Genomic DNA, 17,064 nt, shown 5'->3' with positions numbered 1-17,064 from the left:
ATATTTGCCACTGGTAAAGTTCAATTTTCTCCTCAGTGAACACATCTATTGTGGCTGGGACCAGCTCCCATTTAGCTCTCTTGTCATTCCAGAAGGCTTTCCATCTGCAGCCATTTCACCTAGCTGCATCAGAGAGAAAAGTAAGGCCTCCTCCATTTGACCCCTCCCTTCGCATAACTGTCTCATGCAATCGCCATGGTTACCCAAACCATCTTATTTCCCCCTTCTTCCTCATCTCCTTTTCCATTTTGTAACACATCTATTAAATTTATTTATTTATTTACAGTATTTATACACCGCTCCATATCTAAAATAGATTCCATAATGATCAGCCATTCTTTTTAATTGTGAAATACATTGGCAGAAAGGCAGTATATAAGCATAGTACTAAAAAATGATAAATAAATGTGGTTGCAAGTATCAAATGTAATACTCTTCTGATCCAATCTGTTAATCTTCATTGGTACCCAATGCTGTACAGCAGGGCTAGGCAATGTGGGCATCAATGTGCGCCAATACTTTTCTTAGCACCTGCCAAGGTGTCCCCCTTTAAACACACACACACACACACACACAAAACACATTTTCTTACCAGCAGTTTGGATTGCTGTTTCTGGTGGAACTGAGAACTGTGAGTTCAAAGGACTAGTTTAGTCTGTTGGGGCTTAGACCCCAGCTCTGAGGTTACTCATCCTTTGCCATTCCTCCCATAGGAGCCATTTTGTGGTGGTGCCCAGGACAGTTTCTCAAATTACCAAATGTACCCACAGCCCCTGATTTAATGTATGCAAATAAGAGAAGTGCAACACTTCATTAACCATGGCCTGGTGCCCATTCTGAATTTATGGAAAGCATGTGATGTATATGTAAACATGATTTTGCCCTGACTTTCTAAGGCTGTATGTTGCAATGGCTAGGAAAGGGAGGACAGGGCTTCTGTATATTTAATAGTTGTATAGAAAAGAGAATTTCATCACAACAGTTAAAGCTGCAGGAGCCCTGCCTGGCATGACCAGATACAAAAGAGGGCATTAGACTAGTACTCAAGATTTCTAATTGATTGATTCACTGGTTCATAAGCTCTTACTCTCTAGTGGGATTTCCTCTGGATAGCTATGTGCTAAAAGTGGTTTATAATTGCAAGTGTACATGCTTAAAAGCCCCAGCCACATTCCTTAAAGAATTTTCTTATAATGTAACTGAAATCAAAGTGCCTAAACCCTGCCTCATTAATGATACCAAGAATTAAATTTTGTTCAGCTGACAAACCAGATAAATTGGACAGTTTGGGATTGGGATGAAGTATTTGGCACTAAAATGACCACAATTACCCTAGCTTAACTTTTTTTGCGATTCAGACTGATAGCAGTTGAATGTGACTTTACCTTTTCTCATGCAGACATGGGAAGTTCTCGTAGAGCCAAGGTCTGGGACTTAGCCAACACCAGCATTTCAAGCTATAACTTGTAAAAGAAGCTGTAGCTACATCAATGTTTAAGTGACTTGGGTAAAAGCAGATTGGGTAAAAGCTCAAATTGCTCCCCATTTAGAACAAAATCATAGCATAGCGGGGAATGGATTCATGCAGAACCTGTCTGACTGCTAGCATCTATCAGAGGCTCTGCTCTGGGTGCCTCCATTTTCTGAAATAACTACCATGGATAGTTTCCTGTGGTGGGGATTTCAGGTAAAACGGTAAGGAGATATTTAGGATGTTTTTAGGATGTTTTAACAATGTATATTATGTTCTTAATTCAGTTTTATGTATTTTGTATTTACTGTTCCGCCTTGATCAAAATGAAGAGGCGGGTAAGAAATAACAACAACAATAACAACATGGGCATTTAGTGGTGTTTGTTGAGCTTTCAATTGAATTTTGCTGCTGCTATTCTTGGGTCTTACATATTGACTTGTTTATGAGTTTTCTATAGGCCCAGCCCAAGGCAAGTCTCCACTTGAAGCGGGGATCCACCGCCACCGCTGCTGCTGCCCCCCCTCCCAATCTGCTCACCCACCTGCTTACTTTTGCTGATGCACAAATGCTGGCCCTCAACGGTTGGCCCTCTCATCAGTTGTGTTAGCTTTCGTTGCCTGGGTATGCACACTCACCCCCTCAACGTGTTCTCACCTTCAGGAGCTGTGCGGCGCCTGCGCATTGGGCAAAGTATCAAGAGAGATCCTGGAATGTCCATGACCTTTTGTGAGACTTTGTCTGACCTTGCGCAGGCGCCGCACGGCTCCTGAAGGTGGGAATACCTTATGGGCAGCTTGCTGGGCAGGTGGGCGTGCATATGCTCACAAAGAAAAGGAAGCTGTCTGGCACCCAGGTGGACGGGGCCAACTGGGTTGGGAGGTGGATGTGCGGGGGTGAAGTGGGAGGCACGGTGAGGCGTAGCACACAAGGGAGTGGCTGCTTCTTGATCATGCGAATTGCATGCATGGCTGGCCGGCTGGCCTACCATGCAGGCAGCTGACAGGACCAAGAAGTGGCAGACCTTTGGAGGGAGAGTGTGCTACTGTTCCCATACTCTGCTGCCTGCTGCACCTGCATCCTTTCGTTTCATGGTAGGGCCATTTTATTGCTGTGTTCTGCCAGGTTTTCATAGTGACCATTTTATTTTATGTTGAGGTAAAATAGTTGTTGCAAGCCACCTTGAGGACTATGGCTAAAATGTGGAGTAGAAATATTTGAAACACACAGATTATAGCTGTGTACACGTATAAGAGACCAGGTATTATTAAAATATGAATCACCCCTAACCTGGAAACACTTAGGACAAATATGTCTGTGGGTTATAGAAAGTTGATACTTTGATAATTTCAAACTCAAATGTCCTGCAGTAGGCCTTTAAAATCTATCCCCTTATGTGTTTTTGGAATGTTACATAAAAATTCTCATTTAGAGGCGGCTGAAATTGTTACTGTTCCTCCGCTCCGGTGGGGTAACAAAATTTAGTTTACTCATTAGCAAAATTACGTTTTTCCTGTGTTCTTCTGGTTTTGGCACAGTGGTGCTGTATAATCAAATACTACTGTTGCTGCTAATAAAAATGAAAGGAAGTTGAGTTCCATCTTGCTTTCATTGACATTAATACCATTGAACGAGAAGTTGCAGGATTTAAGTGGAAGATAAAAGAAGAAAGGGGGACAAGACAAACAAAAAGCTATATTTAGCTATTCTTTATTTCCAAGGTAATGTCTCTTAAGTATTGGCAATATTATTAATTATAAATCTCTGTCATCTCGAAGCTTTAAAGGCAAAGCTACTGTTCCTCATAGTTAAGGTTCTATGCATCACCATCTCATGTGAGTTAATGGCTACAAATAATACAGTCACATAGTGCTTAAGCCATGCACAGCAAAACTAAAGCATCTGAAGTATTCTGAATGCTGAGCTGAATTTAAATTTTACTTCTAAGTATGTTCTTCACATTCGGTGTTTTGACTTCTGCAGGCTCTCAGTCACCGAATCCAGAAGGCTTCTATCATCTTTGTCTGAAAGAAATAGATAATAAAATATTAACCAACAGTGCATTGTTACTGAACTCTTGGAAAATTCTATGTAGGGTTACCAGGTCAACATCTCAGGGCAGGTGCGTACTATTGAAATCAGGGAATGGGGAAGGAAGGTAGGGGGTCCCTTAACATAATTCACAAATCCCACTCCCTGGCTCTCCAGGTCTAGACAAATCATGTCGCCCCTCTGTAACTGTCTAAAAACAGCTAACGGGGCACGTCACAAAACGTAGAGGGGAACAGGCCTTGTTTGGCACCCCTGTAATTCAAGCACTGGTTAAGATCTGTATGAAAAACAGAAATCTACCACACATGGCTTTTTCTATCACAGCATTGCAGCAATGAATGATGCAGCATCAGGGAAGCATCTTGCCTGTGAAAAGATACACAGGCTGAACTTGATAATCTTACTGAGCAAGCAATGTGATGGGAGTCACCTGGCTATTTTCTCCCCTTTTTTTGCTATGATCTGGAAATGGGGACAGGAGATGACAAGATCCTTTTTACATGGTGGCTGAATTTGGATCATTGTAGTACATGTGAAGAAACTAACCAGGTATGTTGAAAACTGACTGTAGGATTCAGACATGCCGGAATTTTCGAAGGGTGAGCCTTGCACACTTTGAAGTTGGATGTTGCTTTCAAAACAGACACCCATATCTGTTTGAAGCTGATATTATATAATGACTCACCATCAGGTGGTTTGTTAATTGCTTAAGGCTGCAATCCTATATATGTTGTTGTTTATTCGTTCAGTTGCTTCCGACTCTTCGTGACTTCATGGACCAGCCCACGCCGGTCCATGAAGTCACGAAGAGTCAGAAGCGACTGAACGAATAAACAAATCCTATATATACACTTACATATAATATATTCCACTCAATGGAGCTGAGTAGACACATAAAGAATTGCACTGTAAGTTAAGTGGGTACCAATAGGTTTAAGAGCTCTGGCACAGTATTTCACCATGTTGAAAAGGTTATTTTTACACATCCGGTATTCCTGTGTGTTTCAGAAATGTAATGGGTTGGAGGGAGGTGTTTTCATCCCCTGTATTCTTTGAACTGAAGACAGGATGCAAATAGAGAGCTGAAGTCAGGGTACTTTTCCATTTTGCGGGCTGGTATGAGCTTAGCTCTGGTCAGCCAGTTGTGCTGAAGCACTGGTCACAGATACAAAAGTAAATCGGTAGTCACAGAGGAATAAAAGTAAAGCCAAACAATCCAGGCCCATAGAGACTTCTATTCTTGGTGCTGAATCACTGTCTTTCTAAGCTATGCCTGGAAACACCATTCTCAGCTTTCACTTTAAAAGGACAAGCGCAAGGAGAGGATGGGAGAGAGGGAGCATGCAGTACAGTCAGAGCCAAAGAGGGCACTGAGCCTGCTGCCTCTTGTTCCTGGGCCTCCCTCTCAGAACACCTGTACGCTGCCACCTCCCCTTTCAAATCCCTTCTGATCTGTGAAGCCTCAGAGAGCTTCGGCTATGGGGCAGTATATAAATGGAAATCATCATCATCATCATCATCATCATCATCATCAATCATCTTCATACCTGAGAGCCCGATGTGACGTTGTTCATGTCTTTAGCGCTGTTGTGCATTAGTTATTTTATTTTTCCTAAGTAGCCAGCACAGGGAAGGGAGGTTATCCCTTTGGGAAGGGAGGGGAGATTGGGAGGGAAGGGGAGGTTAGCCCTTTGCCCCAACCACACTCCCAAACCAAATCAGCCCCCTCTCCCTGCACTGGATATTCACAATGGGAAGAGAGCTCCCTTTGCAGCCAGGCCTGGAAATTGTTATGTGATTGTAGTTTCACTGTGAAGAGGTTCCACAATCCCATCCAAGAAGCACAGTTCTTCGGTTTCCCAGCTACTGTCTTAAACCAGGAGGCTGACTTCATGGTGCCACCACTTTGGTGAAAACCTCGCGCTTTCACTGCTGTGGGGTGGCTACGGCTAATCCCATCAGCAGGAAGTCGCGCAGGCTTTCCAGTGGTTATTCGGCCCAACCCCTGCCCTCCGCCTGTCCTTTGGGAACCAATCAGAGGTTGCCTTCTACCCAGGAACACCTTCACCTCAATGCCGGAGCAAGGTCAGACGACACAAGAGCCGTGGTGACCGTGCTCCAGCATAAAAAGTCAGATCAAGTCCCTAACTTTTTAAACACACAGTTTTGCGGGAAAGCCTTGCAGTAGCAGCGACTTCGCAGATGCAGCGCCACCACGCAGGCTTTTAAAATGTATAGGCAGCCCCTAGACCTTCCTCCTCATCCCCGACTCAAAGGGTGCTTTTAGATTGAGGGCTCCTAGTGCTACCAATCAAAAGGCGTTGTGCAGCAATCCTGTCTTTTCCACTTTAACAGATTTTTTTTCCTGGCAAAAACAAAAGATGGAAGAAGTCTACTCCTGGCAAGCTTGCTTTCTTGTTTCCTCTTGCGGAGAGATGGTTTCAATTACACTGAGAAATTCATGTTGTGCGGACTTTGTACTGTTAGTTTTACCCTACCCTGTGCCTGCTTACCCTACCCTGCGCCTGTTGGCATTCTCTTCCCCTCCTTATTGTTTTACTATGATTTTATTAGATTGTAAGCCTATGTGGCAGGGCCTGCTATTTACTGTTTTACTCTGTACAGCACCATGTACATTGATGGTGCTAAATAAATAAATAAATAAATAAATAAATAAATAAATAATAATAATAATAATACCTGCCACTTTCTTAGGATTTGTCTACACTACAACAAATGTGGACCATTTTGTAACTATCTCATAAAGTAGGGATGGGTTAGATCTGGTGGCCAATTTTGCCCCCCCCCCTCAAACCCAGCAGTGCCACACTCCTGCCCCCTGATGCCACACCACCAAATTGTGATGGCAGAAAAAAGGGCCTCTTTAGCTTTGTTTTAAAGCTAATAGGGCTCTTTTTGCCACTGCTGCCATGCCACAGAATTTCATAGGCAAAGTGCCAGGTTTCTTGCCACAATAGCAGCAAATTTGGTGGCGGGGTGTGTGTGCAGTAGGGACAGCACAGAAGGGCAGGGTGGCTGCCCATCCCTGCCATAAAGAAATGATCACTTCTATCAATGGTCCCCCCCCCGCCAAAATGCATTTAGCATCTGCAGTGTGCTACCCACTGTACAATAGATGGAATAGAGCAGCCTTCCCCAACCGCATGCCCCCCCCCCCCGATGTCATGGATTATAACTCCCCAGCTAGCGTGAGACCTTGAGGTTTTGTAAAATGAGCTTACAAGGAGGAGAGTTAAATGAGGCAAAGGGTGCTTCCAGGTGTAGCTTTTATTGTGCAATTGTCCTGCCTCATTCCCTGAATTTTACAGAAGATCCAGTTAGATGATCTCATCTTCAATTCGTAAGCCTCCCATGTTTTCCCAACTGCTTCTTCCAAAAGGGCCTATTCTTTCTAGGGCTACTACAAGAAAGAAGCAGCACGAGTAGAATTAGGTTGGGTGGTTTTTTTTTGCATATAAATACATGTCTTGTTCGACCTATTCCTATTCTTTAATCCCAACATGGTTACGCTTAATGACTGGTACCAGTAACTTTAAGGCAGGGACACAACTTACCATACACTGTCAATGTGCAACTGCATTTTTCTTGCCCAAGCTCATTCTCAATTAATATGGAGTATTCTCCACTGTCCTTGTAACTGCAGGTGGGGATCATCAGCGTGCAGACACCGCTGGTTGAGTTGTACCAGAATTTAGAATTGGCTGTGATGTTGACATTGCCCTTGTACAGTGTAACCACGGGGCGAGGATTTCCCAGGAAAGCACAGCTCATAGTACAGTCATGGCCACGGCACACCGCATGGTTCTTCAGTGGGGTGATGAAATGAGGTGCGTGGCGCCAGTCACGCTCATGATATTCCTTTATCTTGGCGTGGAAAAGTTCTGTTGACAAAACCCTGTGATCAATACCAGCTCCAAAAGGTGTTAGTCCAGTCGGATACCCACTTTTGACTGTGCATGCTTCAATTATATGCTGATACAAACCTTGAATGCTTGACATGCCCATGGTCTTTTGACCACGACCGTATTCTTATTACTTAGAGGCCATGGTCATGGCCATGCCTCAAAGGCTGTCATGATTTTCTTTCCTTTTTTTCCTGCTGTAACTGCTTCATTTCTCTAGGTCTCTGATTCTCATTTTAGGATCTGAGACACTTAGAATAGCAGAGTTGGAAGGGGCCTACAAGGCCATTGAGTCCAACCCCTTGCTCAATGCAGGAATCCACCCAACTTGATGTTGCTCCTTGTGAAATAAAGTCATGGGCCAGAATACAGTCAATTCCAGAGCTCCAGAGATATGTGAAATTTAGAAATGAATCAAGTTGATCTTGTGGTAATTTATTCTTGAATGCTCCCCTGTTAATTTTAGGAGAGCCAGCAAGGTCACAGAATTCAGATTTTTTAATACAATGAATAACGTTTTCCTAGATAGCTTTGCTAAACCTAAATGGTACTGTGATAAATGTAATTAGATTCAAGTTCTGCATTTCTCTTCCAATTTTCATTCATGTGACCCTGTCACAGACTGTTTTAAAGTGGTCCTGAGCCTCATTTTTGTTGCTCAGATTGGATAAGAAATGGAGACGCGATACACATTGTCTTGCAAGTGCATGAGTCCTCATCAGCTTATATATGTTGTCCTTGTTCTTTACTCAAGGAATATAGTTGGCAGGTATCATTAAACTGTGCTGGCTCTTACTATTAGGCAGCAGATTTTGGGTGTCACGAACGGGTGGCAAATGATTAGTTATTTACTTTGTTATTATGATATTTTTACTGCAGGAGATGGGGAGAGGTGTTTGTGGGATTTTCGACTTCAAGTGCCAAAATAACTTGGCTGGCTTTGGCAGCCCAGTGGTGTAGGAGTAAATTAAATTTTGAAGTGCAGGCACTTATCATTATGGTCCCCATGGCCACCTCTCCAAAGAGAGTCCAAAAATTCTACGAGCTGTGTTGATCCATATCAATAGACCAGTTCTAGCGGTTTTTCATCTGTTAGGTCTTTTGTAAAGATAATGGGTCTTAATTGCCTGTTCAAGACCAAGCCACCCAAAAATACTTTCCATTACTATAGGGAACACTATATTGTTGCTGGGGGGGGGGGGATTCTGTTCTCTCCATCTACTGTGAGGATCGTAGCTAAGATCAAAAGGAACAGAGAATTCTAAGAGGGGGTGGCAGGTGATGTCAGCATCTCTGCTAATCAAAAAGTGCCAGCGCTGCGTCCCCATGAGACCTGGCTCCACTACACTACTGATGAGGTGCCTTGACTGAGGGGTGGCAGCACTTGCTGCTCTGCCTCAGGCAGCTCAATGTCTTGGGCTGGCCCTGCCATTAAACTGTCGTTCAGACAGAACCAGTTTGGTTCGGTGGAGAGAAATGTAGGGTCACCTGTGACTCTGATTGGCAATGGATCAGTTTGTATAGGAAATAGTTTGTCCTCTGGGCAACTTAAAGTCAAAGAAGGACAAATATGCAGGACAAATATTGTTTCCCCTTTTTATAAAACTAAGACCCACCAAAAACTTTCAACAGGACATGCAGTCTGGAGATCACTGACTTTCTCCCCCAAGAGTAGTTTAAAAGTGGGATTGCTACTCAGTGTGTGTGTGTGTGTGTGTGTGTTGTGTGTGTGTCTTTTCTCTGTCTCATATCTCATCTCTCCAACTCCTATTCCATATCCCCCTAATTAGTAAACTGTTTTGTAGGTTTGTGTATTGTGAGTCATCAACCCTTTTTCCCGACCATTAATGCTTTTCCCAGGCATTTAACAGCATTTAACAACGCTAAGTTAGTTAGTTTTTTAACGGAACCCAGAACTGTTTTTTTTAAATGGATACCATTGTTTTTATACTGTTTATGTTTTTGATAGTTTTAAATTTTGTATACTTTTTGATGTTCACTGTTTTTGACTGTTGTGGACTGCCCAGAGAGCTTCGGCTGTGGGGCGGTATATAAATGTAATAAATCAAATCAAATTCTCCCCTCTTCTGAGATCAGAAGCAAGTCCTGTTGAAAGTTAAACAACCTCAAGGGACATTGGCAGGGGCGATTCTGCCGATTTTCCAATGTAAGCACCACTTGTAAGCATTTTGTAAAGCATCTCCCCATGTAAGCATCTTGGCAAATGCAGGTTTGGGAACTCATGTTTGCCGAGATCATTTACTTCAGACTACTTTCAATGAAAGTAGGGTGAGCTCCCTTCAGCTTGATTCTGAATTATCTTGAGCCCTGGTTCAGGCATTCACCTGAAAGCATGAGGGCTTAAAGTGGGCAGAAGGTCAGGGCCTTGCCTGTTGGGCTGGCCCTACACCTCCCGGTGTCCTGGCCAGTCACCTCAGTTCAGTCCTTGCAAGCAAGTAGAACTCTCCATGCTATCATGGACCCGCCTTATCAGGTACTCATGGAAACGTAAGGGGCGTGGGCAGCATGTAAAGCCCCGGGTTTCTACATACTTTCAGCCCTCACACATTCAGGTGAACACTTGAACAAGGCTTTGTTCTTCAACAAGCTTCTCACCTGGGACTTAGTGCATGTGAACCAGGTGCTCTACCACTTGTGTGCCTTGTTTCTGCGGTGAATAAAAGTTTCTGTCTCCAGCTGCAGAAAGCCCAATGGCAAGACTGCAACCTAAACATACACCTACTGACACCCAACCAAAACATTATTTTGCTACAAGTACGATGAGGAAGATAATATGCCTGCTCACCTTTCTCTTTGTTGATATGCCAGGACTCCCTTGAATCTAGAGGGTCGCTATCGCCAATGTCATTGCGGGCAATGACTCGGAAGAAATATTTCCTGCCAGGAAGTAGGCCGGTGACAGTGTACTTGTTACTATAAACCTTTTCTGCTGCTGTGAACCAAGTGGCAGTGCTGGTGTCGCGCTTCAAGATGACGTAATGGCCCCCTCCATCCTCCTTCATGTCTGGAGAGTGATCCCATTTCAGCGTTACAGTATTGGGCAACTCCTCAATCAGATTCAGGTTGGTTGGTGGCCTTGGGAAATCTAAGACAGAAATACGGAGTATGAGCCACTGTTTCATCTCTGTAGTAATTTTTTTATTTTGGGAGCACTCTCTCACAGGAAGGACAGACAGGCTCATACCTTTTCAATATACACATGTGGGATTAGTTAAGCCGCATGGGGTGGCAAATCGTCTACTTATTTATTCCCCACAAGAAAGGCATCATAGCCTATACTATATGATCTTGGAATCTACTTTCTACACCAGGGTCTCCTATCAAATTGTGGGATCAACCAGTTCAACTAATTTTTAGACACTGTCATTCAATCTTTATCCCCATCTATGCCTTCGTTCATTAACAGAAATGCTGTCCTGGGTATTTGTTACACGGTGTCATAAAAACACAAGAGCACAGAGCAATTTTGAGAGAGGGGAAACACTTACTAAAGTGAACACCCAGTTCACCAATAAACTACAGGATTACTTCCTTTTATTAACACATAATGGCAATTTGGTCAATAAACTTTTAGATTTCCTGGGATTTAAACATGATGTACCTGCCAGATGGAATGCATTGCCTCATTTAAGTCTCTCTTTCTCAAGGCCATTCCCCAAGTTACATTTAAGGAAGTCCAGTGCAGACTCAAGAAAAAGTAATATCAGCTGCAAAGTGCTATTGTATTAAACGAGTGTGTTTATGTAGCAGATATTAATTAATAATAATAATAATAATAATAATAATAATAATAATAATAATAATGCAAACACTTGCAAATAATGTAGACAACTGGCACCAGCTGATAAGAGGCATTCCTCTCTATCCATCCATCCCTCTCTCTCTCTCTCTCTCTCTCTCTCACACACACACACACACACACACACACACACACACACACACACGAGAATGTCTCTTCCAAGACGATTCACCTGCTATATATGTGTGTTTCATCCAAAAACAAGACCATGTTTTTTCTTCTTCCAAACTATTATTTTTAGATATATACATATTTGATACATCCCATCAATTAATCAGCTAAAGGCACAATAGTACGTATGTTTAGGCAGAAAAAACTCCTGCAACTCCCAGCATTCCAAAGCCAGCCATGCTGAAATGGGATTGCAACCTAAATTTTCTTCAACTGGATGATAGCCTTTAATAATAGAAGAAGAATACAGAGTTATATTTCAGAAAGGTAGCACACAACTTGCAGACCTACCACTCCATCTCACATTTACCACAAGCTCATCCCATGCCAAGTCCTTGACACACTGCTGTACCTGTCACTCGCACGTGGATGTCGTAGTGGGCTTCTCCATAGTCATTGGTAAGTACAATGCGATAGAGTCCAGAATCGAAGCGTTTGGTACTGTGAATGAGGAACTGAGAGTGGTTCTTGCCTTTAGTGATTCTCTCTCTCCCCCTCGTGGGAGTGCCGTCCTTTTGCCACACCACGGTTGGCAGAGGGGAGCCCTGCCAGAAACAGAACATGTCAAAACTAAGCAGGAGATGTTGCTTCTCCCCCTTGTTCTTCACCCAGTCCTTTAGTCACACAAAAAGGTTCCCCCCCACACTTTTAACCATTCAATAAAAATTAATAGCAACCCAAGTGCTGAACGTATGCTTTTGAAAATCTATACAAAGGACCCCCAATCATCAATCTATACAAATGACCTCCAATCACACTAATTTTCAGGGATCTAGCTTTATTTATTTATTTATTTTATTACATTTATATACCGCTTCACAGCTGATGCTCTCTGGGCAGTTTACAACAATTAAAAATGGTAAACATTAAAAGTATACAAAATTTAAAAAACATAAAAAACAGTATAAAAACAGCACTATTCATTTAAAAACAACAATTCTGGGGTCCATTAAAAACAAACTTAACGTTGTTAAATGCTGTTAAAATGCCTTTTAACAGCACAGGGTTAAAGAAGTTATAGTGTTAAAGAAGTTATAGGCGATTTTTCACCCAATGCAATCCTATGGGAAAAAGTCCAAAATGGCGAACGGAGCGCCAAAAAATGTGGAGTGCTCCACAAATGAGCGAACTTCTCCGTGTCGCTCCAGTACTCCCCGACCTGATTCGCCTCCTCCTTTGGCGGAGGCAAATCGAGTCGCTCCGCTCCCACTTCTACGAACCAAAACGGAGAGGAGCACAGCCCTAATTTCTAGCCTGGTTGGGTTTCACGTGTGATATCTCCAGGCCAAATGACACATTACATTAAATGCCTGATCATGTTTATTGTGCATTAAACACTCCAAAAAGTTATAATAAAGTTTACTACACAGTAGTAAACTACTGCCTTTAAAATTCTATATATAAAAATATTTCATCCTATCCAATGTCAGTGGGATTGTGAATCTGCTTTGGGTTTCAGTCAGAACCAGTCAAAACTCTAAAGGAGCTGTCCAAGGTGCTTCCATGGAGCGGATTTACTCCCCCACTGACATCGGAGCCACCAGCCTCCACTGGTGTCTCCCCTGACTGCAGCAGCTCTCTGAATCGCAGATAGAGAAGGATCCTTTGAATGGGAAGCACCAGGAATCATAGAATCATAGAATAGCAGAGTTGGAAGGGGCCTACAAGGCCATCGAGTCCAACCCCCTGCTCAGTGCAGGAATCCACCCTAAAGCATCCCTGACAGATGGTTGTCCAGCTGCCTCTTGAAGGCCTTTAGTGTGGGAGAGCCCACAACCTCACCAGGCAACTGATTCCATTGTTGTGCTGCTCTAACAGTCAGGAAGTTTTTCCTGATGTCCAGCTGGAATCTGGCTTCCTTTAACTTGAGCCCGTTATTCCATGTCCTGCACTCTGGGAGGATCGAGAAGAGATCCTGGCCCTCCTCTGTGACAACCTTTTAAGTATTTGAAGAGTGCTATCATGTCTCCCCTCAATCTTCTCTTCTCCAGGCTAAACATGCCCAGTTCTTTCAGTCTCTCTTCAGAGGGCTTTGTTTCCAGACCCCTGATCATCCTGGTTGCCCTCCTCTGAACACGCTCCAGCTTGTCTGCGTCTTTCTTGAATTGTGGAGCCCAGAACTGGACGCAATACTCTAGATGAGGCGTAACCAGGGCCGAATAGAGAGGAACCAGTACCTCATGTGATTTGGAAGCTATACTTCTATTAATGCAGCCCAAAATAGCATTTGTCTTTCTTGCAGCCATATCGTACTGTTGGCTCATATTCAGCTTGTGATCTACAACAATTCCAAGATCCTTCTCGTTTGTAGTATTGCTGAGCCAAGTATCCCGAATCTTGTAACTGTGCCTTTGGTTTCTATTTCCTAAATGTAGAACTTGGCATTTATGCCTATTAAATTTCATTCTGTTGTTTTCAGCCCAGCACTCCAGCCTATCAAGATCACTTTGAAGTTTGTTTCTGTCTTCCAGGGTATTAGCTATCCCACCCAATTTTGTGTCATCTGCAAATTTGATCAGTGTTCCCTGCACCTCCTCGTCCAAATCATTAATAAAAATGTTGAAGAGCACTGGGCCCAGGACTGAGCCCTGCGGTACCCCACTCGTTGCCTCTCCCCAGTTTGAGAAGGTTCCATTGATAAGTACTCTTTGAGTCCGATTCTGTAGCCAACTGTGAATCCACCTAATAGTTGTTCCATCTAGCCCACTTTTAGCTAGTTTGTTAATCAGAATATCATGGGGCACTTTGTCAAAAGCTTTGCTGAAGTCAAGATATATGACATCCACAGCATTCTCACAGTCCACAAGGGAGGTTATCCTATCAAAAAATGAGATCAAATTAGTCTGACAGGACTTGTTCCTGACAAATCCATGTTGGCTTCTAGTAGTCACCGCATTGATTTCAAGGTGTTTACAGATTGACTTCTTTATAATCTGCTCCAGAATTTTCCCAGGGATGGATGTCAGACTGACTGGTCTGTAGTTCCTAGGTTCCTCCTTTTTGCCCTTTTTGAAGATAGGGACAACATTAGCTCTCCTCCAGTCGTCCGGCACCTCACTCGTCTTCCATGATTTTGCAAAGATAATAGACAAAAGTTCTGAGAGTTCTTCCGCTAGCTCCTTCATTACTCTAAGATGCAGTTCATCGGGCCCTGGAGATTTGAACTCATTCAAAGAAATCAGGTGTTCTTTGACCATTTGTTTATCAATCTCAAATTGCAATCCTGCCCCCTCAACTTCTGCTTCACTTTCTCCAGGGGAGTCAAAGACCCACTTTTGGGAAAAGACTGAGGCAAAGTAGGAATTTAGCACTTCAGCCTTTTCTTTGTCATCTGTTATCAATTTGCCATCCTCATTAAGCAGTTGAACCACCATTTCTTTCCTCTGTCTTTTACTACTCACGTATCTTAAGAAAGCCTTTTTATTTCTTTTAGCATCCCTCGCTAATCTCACCTCATTCTCAGCTTTAGCTTTCCTGAGCCTTTCAGGTCATCTCTAAGCTTTTTGTGGAGCCACATTGGTTTCCTCTGTTGTCTTCTATCTTTTCTCCTTGTTGGAATTGTTTGTAACTGTGCCTTTAAAATTTCCTTTTTTAAATACTCCCACCCATCCTGCACTCCTTTTCTCATTAGGCTCACTTGACACGGGACCTTACTTATCATAGTTCTGAGTTTATTAAAATCAGCTTTCCTAAAATCCAGAGGACGTGTACGGCTACACTCAACTTTTGTCTCCTTCATAATCAAGAATTCAAGTATGATGTGGTCACTTTCCCCCAGAGTTCCCGTAACTGCCACTTTATCCACTAAGTCATCCCTATTGGTCAATATCAAGTCAAGGATTGCCAATCCTCTGGTTCCTTCCTCCACTTTCTGTAGGAGAAAGTTATCACCCACACATGTCAGGAATTTCTTGGAAGGGCCGCTTTTGGCCGTATTGGTCTCCCAACAGATATCAGGGTAATTGAAGTCCCCCATCACTACTTCTACATCACACTTCCTTGAAACACTGGCAATTTGTTTCTCAAAAGTTTCGTCCTCGTCTTCTCCTTGATTGGGTGGTCGGTAGTAGACTCCGATTATCATGTTCTTTTTATTCCTTGCCCCATTTATTTTAATCCAGATGCTCTCGATGGGGCTCCCAGTCTGATCCACCTGTATTTCTGTGCAGGGATAGGTATTTTTAACATATAGTGCAGCTCCACCTCCCTTTCTATTTCTTCTGTTCTTTTTGAACAAGTTATATCCTTCAATTGCTATATTCTAGTCATGGGAGTCATCCCACCAAGTTTCAGTTATACCAATCAAGTCGTATTTGCCTTCATGTAATAGGAGTTCAAGTTCATTCTGTTTGTTTCCCATGCTCTGGGTATTAGTATATAGACATCGAAGACCATGTGTTTTATAGTCTGGCTTTGTTCATACATTGTTGTGGACACTATTTTGGAACACTATTGGAGCTGTTCTCTGTACTGTGGTGCATTGGCCTTCATCCATTGTTGCCTCGAAGTTTACGTCTCTCGCCCCCGTAAGATTCAGTTTAAAGCCCTCCTGATCAAGTTCTTCATGCTGTGGCCGAACGCATTCTTTCTATAGAAGTCTTATCGGGACCATCTGGCCCCATCATTGCAGATGTTTAGAAGACCCTGAAGACTTCCTGCTTTCCTCTGGCTTTCCCCTGATGATGTTTTAGTGGCCTGGGTTGTAGCTGCAGTTGCGTGTTGTAAGTTTTGTTCTCTGCTGGTGTTTTGCTGTTTTTTAGAATGTGTGTTGCTGTTGCTGCTTTTATGACCACGACGGTTTTTATGATGTGCGGTTCACTGTTGTACGCCACCTTGAAAGGGCTCCTGCCCTGAAAGGCGGCCAAGAAATATTTTAAGTAAAATAAAATAAAAAGCAGCAAATGGAATGGGAACCACACACCCACGTATGCATCACTGACCATATACTTTATGAACTGATTGATTATTACATTTATATCTCAGCTTTTTCCTTCTTGCAAGGAACTCAAGGCAGCTCACATGGTCCTCCTCCTCTTCATTTTATCCTCACAACAACCCTGTGAGGTAGATGAGGCTGAGAGTCTGTGACTGGCCCAAAATCACCCAGTGAGCTTCATGGCTGAGAGCGGATTAGAACCCAGATCTCCCAAGTCCCAGTCCAACTCTCTAACCACTACACCACAGCAGATATCATCCATACTCTGAGTCAGAACGCCTTTTGTCCTCAATCCAAGTGCAATTTGGTGGAGGGAGGGAGAATGCAAAACCTTAGTCGCAAAACAAAATTATAAGGCATAGTTTCTCTGCTAAAGGAGCCAGCTACAAAGAGCAAAGGATGACTTACGGTAAAGGCGGCGTGAATGCAGAGGGCAGTCCCAGCACGAACAACCATATGACTCTTCAGCCTGGCACTCAGATCAAACTTGGGAGAAGCTACATGACATGCCGGCACCACAAGGTGGAAATGAAGCGATGTGGAAATGAATAAGTGGAACAATTAGTCAGAAAGTAGGCATTTGCAGTACTGCTTCCTTTGGCTTGGAAGGACATGATGGAGTTACATTAATTCAGGGAGAATCTTCAGACCCCTTGTCCCAGAAAAGACACAGTAGGCCTGTAATAGTGCA

General features: G+C 43.2%; 1 protein-coding gene across 1 annotated transcript in view; it reads right to left on the bottom strand.

Annotated features, from left to right (window-relative positions):
* Nucleotides 1–3,321: 3,321 nt before the first annotated feature.
* IGSF22 (immunoglobulin superfamily member 22) overlaps nucleotides 3,322–17,064 on the bottom strand; it is a 39,055-nt gene continuing 25,312 nt past the window's right edge. The window contains exons 18-22 of the mRNA XM_063118413.1: nucleotides 16,782–16,870; nucleotides 11,790–11,982; nucleotides 10,253–10,552; nucleotides 7,099–7,425; nucleotides 3,322–3,495 (exon numbers count right to left, since the gene is read on the bottom strand). Coding sequence (XP_062974483.1) covers nucleotides 3,428–3,495; nucleotides 7,099–7,425; nucleotides 10,253–10,552; nucleotides 11,790–11,982; nucleotides 16,782–16,870 — 977 coding nt within the window. The 3' untranslated portion in view covers nucleotides 3,322–3,427. The remainder of the gene's footprint in view (nucleotides 3,496–7,098; nucleotides 7,426–10,252; nucleotides 10,553–11,789; nucleotides 11,983–16,781; nucleotides 16,871–17,064) is intronic.

This window comes from Elgaria multicarinata, chromosome 2 (assembly GCF_023053635.1).
Source record: "Elgaria multicarinata webbii isolate HBS135686 ecotype San Diego chromosome 2, rElgMul1.1.pri, whole genome shotgun sequence".
In the NCBI taxonomy this organism is placed as follows: Eukaryota; Metazoa; Chordata; class Lepidosauria; order Squamata; family Anguidae; genus Elgaria; species Elgaria multicarinata.
This window is presented reverse-complemented; position numbering and strand designations above follow the sequence as displayed.